Source organism: Fukomys damarensis, unplaced genomic scaffold (genome assembly GCF_012274545.1).
Source record: "Fukomys damarensis isolate Sample0158 unplaced genomic scaffold, DMR_v1.0_HiC HiC_scaffold_9, whole genome shotgun sequence".
In the NCBI taxonomy this organism is placed as follows: domain Eukaryota; kingdom Metazoa; phylum Chordata; class Mammalia; order Rodentia; family Bathyergidae; genus Fukomys; species Fukomys damarensis.
In genome coordinates, this window is record NW_022900921.1 from 44,446,318 (window position 1) to 44,455,739 (window position 9,422).

The 9,422-nt window shown below is 44.2% G+C and overlaps 1 protein-coding gene across 1 annotated transcript in view; it reads right to left on the reverse strand.

Annotated features, from left to right (window-relative positions):
- Tbc1d8 (TBC1 domain family member 8) overlaps positions 1-9,422 on the reverse strand; it is an 86,583-nt gene that overhangs the window by 52,831 nt on the left and 24,330 nt on the right. The window contains exon 2 of the mRNA XM_010637126.1: positions 7,640-7,750. Coding sequence (XP_010635428.1) covers positions 7,640-7,750 — 111 coding nt within the window. The remainder of the gene's footprint in view (positions 1-7,639; positions 7,751-9,422) is intronic.

Below are 9,422 nucleotides of genomic sequence, written 5' to 3' on the forward strand. Positions count from 1 at the left end.
TGGAAATCAATATGGAGATACCTCAAAGAGCTTGGACTGGAGGTTCCATTTGACCCAGCCATCCCTCTGTTGGGTATCTTTCCAAGAGAACTAAAAGAATCATATCACAGAGAAGTATGCGCACCCATGTTTATAGCGGCACAGTTTGTAATAGCTAAATCTTGGAAACAACCTATTTGCCCATCCGTTGGAAACTGGATAAAGAAGTTGTGGTTTTTCTATAAAATGGAATATTACTCAGCCATAAAGAGCGAGAGAATAGATTCATTCATAGGAAAATGGATACATATTGAAGATATACTCCTAAGTGAAATAAATAAGTCCCACATGTGTAAATACCAAATAGTTTCCCTGGTGTGAATATTCTGCAACAATGCATAAGATTCTAATAAGATTACTGACATTTAGAAATGGGAGGAAAGGAGCTAAAGGTGTAGGGAAGGTGTGATACGTAGGGGAAGAATAAAAAGGGAAAAGAAAAAAATGTGAGAGAATGAAAAGATGAAAATAGAGTGTTTGTAGATGGGGAGGGGAGGAGGGGGTGGAGGGAGGGCAGAGGTAAGGGGAAAAAAAATGAGAATCAAGACTTGCCATGTAAAGGTACATGATCCCAACAATGAATGTAACTGTACTGTATCCCTAAATGTACCAATAAACTCAATTAAAAAAAAACATTGGCCCTAAATTTAGTTAAACCTTTGCAAGTTATCTTCCGGTTTTCAGGATGTATGAAGAATGACGGAGCACCAAAGTAAATAACACCAGAGGAAGAAGACAAGCACAGGTGTGACACCCTTCACAAAACCAGCCAATGTCCGCAAGGAGGCAATGACACAAGACAGAGGCCAGGGGATGAGGAAGGAGTGTATGTTTTAAATAAAAGGAAAGTAAGAAACACAACAGCCCAGCATCAAGTGTGGTTCTTAAAAACAGACTAGAACAGCCAGGTGTGATGGTGCACACCTGTAATCTTAGCAGTCAAGATCATGGCAAATTCAAGACCAGCCTGGGCTAGATAGTGAGTTCAAGGCCAGCCTGAGCTACATAGCAAGATTCTGTCTCAAGAGAAGAGAAGAGAAAAAAGAAGAGAAGACTAGAACCATGCAGACTCACAAAGGATGCTTAAAGCCAGTGAAAGCTCAAGACTGGACTGAATCTGAGTCACTCCAATAATCACAGTTAACTTTTTGTTTTGTTTTGTTTTGGTTTTGGTTTTGGTTTTTTTGTACCATGGATCGAACTCAGGACCTCACACTTGCAAGGCAGGTGCTGGAACCACTGGGCTAAATCCCTGGCCACAGTTAACTTTTACTCCAATGATGATGCTGTAGTGATGTAAGAAGGGCCAAAATTCTGAATATTCACTCAAATGTGCACGGCAAAATACCAGCTTCTAGGGTTTCAGATGCTTCAGGGTGGGAAGAAAAGGCTAAGAGATGAAAAGAAACCAATGTGGCAAATCTCCCAACCCAGCACATCTGCAGCGAGGCTGAAGGATCTCGCTACCTACTTTACTACTCTGAGCTATATTTGCAAATCTTCAAAATTCAACAATTACAAACCCCTTAGTCAAAGCAGCATAAATCTAGATAAGTAACCCCAAAAAATGAGGGCAAGAAAATAAGAGAATTTCACACTCTCTGTGTTTCCTTATTATTATTATTATGGGGTGAGATTCCCTAATCCCCAAACCCCAAATCCTCCAAAATCTGAACCTTTTTTTTGGGGGGGTACCAGGGATTGAACTCGGGCTCTCCCACTTGGGAGGCACGTGGTGGAACCACTGAGCTAAACCCCTGGCCCAATCTAAAACTTTTTGAGCTCTAATGTGATGCTCCAAGCTCTGATTCATAAACAACATTACATATTTAAAATACCGTATAAGATTATCTGTGGGCCATCTGCATAACGGTGTGTAAAAAATGTAAATTAATTTCAAGATTAGACTTGGGTCCCTCCTCCAAAATATCTATTTATCTATCTATCTATGTATCTATCATCTATCTATTTATGCAAATAGTTCCTTTTCTTGTTGCTGAAACAAAATGCCCAAAGTTAAAGGAGGAAAGGTTTATTTGGCTCGCAGTTTGTAGAGTTTCATAGTCAAGGCAGGGTGGCATGGCAGACGAGCACTGAAGAGAAGAAACAGTTCACGGCAAAGGACAACCACAGCTCCTTCTATCTCACTTCATCCAGGCTGCTTAAGGCAGGCAGCACTCACACCCTTAATCCAGTGCTCTTGATCCTAACGATGCACCATAAATCAATTCCAATGTCACACACTCTAGATCCAGTCACCTCCAAAAAAAGCCCCATTTATGACCACACAAGCCTTGGGGGGGGTCACCTAGACACAAATAATAACACATTCCAATTTTTTTTAAATCCAAAATCTGAAACACTTTTGGTCCCAAGCGTTTTAGATGAGGGATACTGAAGCCTTTAGTTTTTAAAACAGGACCACCCGCAGCCCTGAGCAATTCAGATACATTAGGTTCTACTGTAAGTCCTGAAGCCAGAGAAACAGCAACCGCTAAGTGAGCCCTTTGGAACATCAGGAACTAGGGGGACTGAAGTAGGACGGCCACCCACCAGCCAGAGAACAGAAACAGTCAAGCGTCAGGAGCCTCTCCAGAAGAACACTGTCCTTTTGTGTTCAGTAAGAAATCACATAATCATCAGTTACACAAATCATCTTTTGAAGTCCATATGCCTCAATTTCTCTTTATTTATATTCTACAAATTGAAGAGATTAAGCTAGATGTTTGCTAAGATCCCCTTCCAAATGGTTTCCTTTGTTGAATAAGTTGAGACCTATTTAAAAGTTAGGCAACCTGTAAGGTGCTAGCAAAAAGTTTGATCCCAGGTTTAAGGTTTTTGTTTTGTTTTGTTTTGTTTTTTTAAACAGGGTCTCACTATGTTGCCCAGGCTGATTTCAAATTCCTGGGCCCAAGTGATCCTCCTGTCTTAGCCTCCTTAGTACACCATCATATCTGGCCCTAAAGATACTCAAAACATTGCTTTTGACCTCAAAAATATGCTAGATCTAAAAATTGGCCTCGGCATTCACCAGCTTTTTGAATAACTATCAACAACATTTCCAGGAAGGAAAAATCCCTTCAGTGAATGCTGCTATTTGTGCAAAAGTGAAATTATTTAAAAACATTAAGAGCCCGGTGAGAGTTAACTCCATAATAGGAATGGTAGCCTGCACCTCTCAGTCACATCTGGGGTTCAAGCTCACATGGAAAATTTCAGCCAGTGTTGTTCTAAGGAAAAGCAGAGACCGAAAACAAGTGTGCCAACTGGCACTGCCCGATCCCAGAGCATGGGTGCAGGAGCTGGGTGTCCCTCCTGCCAGGTCCCCACCCAGATGTTCCTTGAAGCACCCAGTGAGGGCTACACTTGGAAAAATGATGTGGCTGGCACATCCTCCACCACCCTGGCATGAGATTCAGGAAGATGCTAATCTGATCCATCCTGGAACATTTCCTCCCTTCGTAAAATTCTCTGTCCAAAGACAAAGCCAACAGTGATGCAGAATACAAGAAACCAGAACACCAGGCACGGTCAAGGGCACGGATAAGAGCACATGCGTCAGAGTGGGCCCTGCGAAAGGACAGCCCGTTACAGCCACCCTGCACCACACTGCCCAGCCAGGGGCAGAGCTCCCATGTCTCACGTCCTTCTCCTCCAGAGTCAGATAGCGAAGTCCCCTCCCAAGCCGGCACAGCTTTGGGGAAAGGGTTTAATGGGAAAGCACTTTAAAAACAGCAAAGCCAGGGATTTAGCTCAGTGGTTCCATCACCTGCCTCACAAGCACAAGGTCCCAAGTTCTAATCCCTGGCACCAAAAAAATAAAATTCAAAACAAAACAAAAACACAGAGCATAAAGGACTGGGAAAAGGAAGCAAGGAGACACACCTTTTGCAAACAAGAGACCAAGGGCCAGGAGTGGGGAGAGGGAAGGGAAGTAAGAAGACCTCAGATGTGTCACGTACACATAACAATACCCACAAGGAACATAAACACTGTATGCCCTAAATACGAATAAAAGTAATGACATTAATAATAATGAAAGTGAGAAAAGGGGATCTAGAGACAGAGGGAGAGAGACGGTGGGGAGGGGAAGGGGAATAAAAAAAAGAGTCAAGATGTATTCAGTACATAACCTACTCCCTAAGATGAATGCATGTACTAAACTTCATGTACTGCAAAATGTACTAATAAAATAAAGGGAGTCAAAGGAGTGCATGAGCAACTCAATCCCTGGAATGACAGCAGTCTCCCTGTCCTGCGGGACACCACTGAGCTCACCACAGCTTAAGCAAAACTCAGCGGGGCCCTGGCCTCCGTTCTCTCCTGTTCCCCTCCCCTCTTAGCCCCACCTGGCCTGACTTGGGCTTTGCTCCTGGGCTTCTTCCCTCCCGCTTCCATGACATCGGCCCTCTTTCCACTCCTGTGCCAGTGATCAGACATCTGATTCCAAAATGAAAGGGAAATACAGTGTGTAAGTGATTAAATGTTTTAAAATTTACTACAGTGTAAGACACATTGCCACTGATCTTCAAAATATTCCCCTTACTTTGAACAGACACAGCCCATTATTCTTGGCTCGTTCTGAAGCAGTTCTGGAAGTCCTCTTTCATGTCTTTAAGGGCGGTTATGAAAAAAAAAAAAAAAAAAAAAAAACAATAGGCAGGTTCCTAAAAACATGACGGTGTGTTTTTATTCACCTTACCTACCCAACCTGGCATTGTGGGACTTCTGGCTCTTCCCCAAAGTCAAAATGATCATGAAAAGGAAATGTTTTGGATCAATTCAGGACACGGAGGCAGCCAGGACAGCACAACTAAAGACACAAAAGAGGATTTCCAGAAGTGCTTCAAAAAGTGGCAAGAGTGATGGGCCAAGTGTGCCCAAACCAAGGGGAGGATTCTGAAGGAGATTCATGGCAAAGAGTCTTTTATATAATAAGTCCTTTTCAAATGAAATATTCATCATATTTTTCAATCATACCTCACACGTCAGAATATCATCTAGCCTCAAAAAGGAAACAGGCACACACTGTGACGATGTTAAACTAATGAAATACACCAAAGGTGACCAAGGTGTGACTCCACTACAAGGAGGGACTGTGTCAAATTCACAGACACAGGAAAGAGAAAGGTGGGGAGAAGGGAATGGGGAACTTTGTTTTTGTTTTTATGAGTCCTGTATGACCACATTCAGCATGGGAAGTCAGTGCGTGGACACAACACAACTTAACTCTTTTCGCTTCCCTTTCCCCTTCCCTCCATCTCTTCAGACCCTTCCACTTGCAAAAGATCTATCTCCCTGTTTCCAATCATCTATCCTGTATTTTGCTCTTTTCATTTATTTATACTTTGGGTTTCTCATATAAGAGAAACCATCCAATAGGCAATATTTAAGCTTATGTGTCTGACTCATTTCACTTAACATTAGGGTCTGAAGGTGCATCCATTACTTTCCTATTTTGGTTTGTTTGTTTCTTTGTTTTTTGAGATAAGAGTCTTGCTATATAGTTCAGGCTGGCCTTGAACTCACAGTGATCCTCCTGCCTCAGCCTCCTGAGTGCTGGGATTACAGGCATGCATCATCACACCCAGCACTGTGCTCACAGCAGTGACAGAATTAGTAAAATATAAACTCTGGTGACAGAGTTACAGGCACAAAAAGCACAACACCCAGTAGGTCAAGGGGCAGTGGTCAGACTAGCCTGAGCTCTCCTGTATCACAGTACCAAATTGCAGAAGATCCTGGAGAAGCAGCCGCCAAGTTCTAGAATGTAGTCTATGACTGTCATATTCCCCCCCGACGCCACAGTGTCACTCCAGTCCACAAGCAAGGAGCGGACTGTACAAGTCTTCACTTGCAAAGGTGAAGACTTTCAGAGAACAGGACTCTCATGGGGCATTACTGGGAGAAGAAACCAAAAACCCAGCCAGTTAAGACTGAACCAAAATAGGCTGGGCATGGAGGCACACGTCTGCAATCCCAACACTCAGGAGGCTGAGGCAGGAGGACTGCCAAGAGTTTGAGGCCAGGTTGGGCTACAGCATGAGTTCAAGACCAGTTTAAACTACATAGCCAGACCCTGTCTCAAAAAAATAAATAAATTGGGCCAGGGATTTAGCTCAGTGGTTCCGGCCCCTGCCTCGCAAGCTCAAGTGCCTGAGTTCGATCCCTGGTACCAAAATAAATAAACAAACAAACAAAATAAAAGATTCCAGTCAGGAAAGCCATACCTGATTGTGAGCATTAAATCAACAGAAATAAAGAACTGATCCAAACAATAATGGAAAATAAAGATACAGGACAGAATGGGGATCACAATATAAAACTAATAACTTACTAAAATCAGAGACTGGAGAAGCAGAGGGGCACAGGAGGAGTTCTCTGTCCCCTAGTGTGGGGCACCTTTCATGAACACTGTCAGCACTGAAATACTGTTTTTCAAAAACCACAATTCTAGCCCTGTAATGCTTTCAAAATTCTTGTCACTCCACCTTTTGTGAACCTTTTAGAAAAATAATCTTTTGCGCTAAAGAAACATTTATTTGAAGCTCAGCACTTTTTTTGTTTCACTTTAGTTTCCTTTTTTTTTGAAATCAAATCAATACTTTCATAGAAATAGCAGACAAGTTACAATGTAACTAGAAGTTACTGTGGGTGGCTAGGATTAGTGCCATGGGTATTTTCTTCTTTGTATTCTTTAATGTTGATTTGTTGATAATGACTATCTTTTTCCATCATTTTACTCAAATACAGAATGATTACTCCTAATTAAAAATAAATAGCAGCTAAGATCTTCACAGCAGAAGTGTTGGGTGGTGGATATGAGAATTTTCTTCATACTTTCTGTATTTTCTAGGAGATTTGATATTGCTAATGGACAGAAACTTAGGTTGAAAATATATGGTACCTAATAAAGTTTTAAGAGAAAAGCCAAACTAATAGATCTCTCTACATCTATGCTGCCACTAGATAAATACGGAGAAGAGTTACAGATGATTTTTTTTCCCATTTTTAACTTCCAAAAGGTGAACACATTATTTGTGTAGGAAAAGAGACAAACAGAGAAGGGGCATCCATGGATGTAGCCACTCCAGGCCCAGGCAGAGATGTGAAGGTCCGCCCAGCACCTGGCAGTGCCCTGGGGAGGGACAGAGCCTCAGCGGGGCAAAATTGACTCTGGGGTCCCCTGGCACCCAAAGTCTCATGATTCACCCTCCTGGCACAGACAGATGCAGCCCTCAGACTTCGCTGTCACATGGTGACAAGACGTGACCCCACGTGCAATCAGAAAGATCTCAGAGAGACAGCTCCGTCTGTCCTTAAGCAGCAGCCTGAACGTCAGTGCTCACAGGCTAGGCATGCCTAACGTTAGGTGCTTCCAAGGATTAAAGAGAAAGACATGAGCGGGGATACGGGGTAAGGAGGTGGCACAGAAGAAAGAGGAAGTAAGGAGGGCTGGGGACGGAGGCTCTGGGTTACCTTCCAGCATCCCCAGCATGCAGTACTCGACATGCTTGGATCCCAGGGCCTGGCCTTTACACCAAGTGCAACTCACCAGAGGTAACAGCCCAGCATGTGTCTGGTTCACTCAGTGACTCACCGCATGCGATGGGGGAGTAGACCTGGGACCCAGGGACCTGCAGCAGAATCCGAAATGGGGCAACCCGTGCACTGGAGTCCAGCACTGCATCCAGAGCGCCGACCAAGCGACCTTGGAGGAAGAGAAGAGAGCCACCGTGAGCCCAGGGATGAAGGCCTGGCTGTCACCCAGCCCAGCCAAGGCCCCATCACCCAGTAGGTGCTGGCTGCAGCTCTGAAACCCTGGCTCCAACCCTAGGCCATCATGTGACCTCAGACAGGCCACTTACTTTCCCTGTGCCCTGGTTTCCTCCTCTGTCCTATAAACCAACCATAGTATCCTCTTCTTCTGTGAGACCTGAACAGCATACAAATCCATCTTCAAGGTTCTCATCTGGCCTGGAAGAAGGATTTTCTAAGCGCTGCCCATTGTTATTTTATCATCACGAGTGTCGGCTTAGTTATGGAAAAACAACCCCTGCATCTCCAGAAAGAGACTGATAAAGAAGGAAACATGAAGTCCTTGCTGGCTCCCAAGTGTCCCTTGAAGGCGGGGGAGCGCCCTGTATCACACCATCAAACATGGCTGCTCATCCTGGGTCCTCTCCCTCCAGGAGCCCAGGTGGCCCTCACCCGACTCAGGCACACGCCTGGACAGGCCCTGCATGGGGCTGCAGCTGCCTGTAGTTTGTGTTTAACAAGCTCAAATGCAGACAAGAATCACAAGGGGGCTGCGGACCTGACACCCTGTCACCACAGACTCTGCAGCATGTTTAATACAAACAAGGACTTCATCCCCATGACCCCAGGGTGGCCAAAGTTAGAAAAATGACGCTGATGTTCTCCCACCACCCCACCCTTATGTCGCCAATGTCCCAACAGAGATGCTTGAAACTTAAGATGGCTCTAAGTCCTGCTAAACCCACCCACAGTGGAAATACTGTAAGTTGGATTGGCATTTGCGACCCCTGACCTACGCATACCCCAGCTGAGCAGCAAATCAGCTGTAGTGGCCACATGTATCCCCCTGTTGATAACAGGACTCACGGGGGACACCAGAATGCAGCTCACTGCCACTGCCCAATGTCACGAGAGATCAAAATGTATATTCAGGAAAAGATCCAAATTCAAAATCCCAAGTGCAGCTCCTCCTGAACACTTCTGCAACACCGCAAAAACCACAAACCCCTAAGTCCAATCTTCAGAGTCCAGAACTGTCTACATCGCCCTTTCACTACCCCGTCTCCAGCTCTGCCCTTGGCTGCCATGTCTCAGGTCCATGGAGCCTGGAGATATCTCCAGCCTTGAAGACCCTGATGCTTTTGAAGATCACAGGCCAGTTCTTCTGTAGCTTGTCCCATACTTGTGGTTTGTCTCGCACATCATCCTGGCCAGATTTAGGGTGTGAGACTGTTCTTGTCACCACTCCCCTCAGGTGGCACATGACTTGGATTTGTCCCATTTCTAGCAATGCTGCTTGATCACTTGATAAAATAGGAGTTGCCAAGTCCGAATTATAAAGGTATCCTTTTTCCCTTTTGTAATTAATAAATATGCTGTGGGGAAACTATAAATTTACCATCCCTTGAATATTTTATTTATTCGCTCATGTCTAATCACTATAGTTCCATGTTTCCTGCTTCTATTCAGTGGGTTGTAATTCATTACTGTCATTATTTGGATGCTCAGACTATCCCAGGTTTGGCAGGCGGGAATCCTGTCAGGCTGGATTCTGTGCCCTTCAGACATTATCCTCACTATTCTTCTTCTTCTTCTTCTTTTTTTTTTTTTTTTTTTTTTTTTTT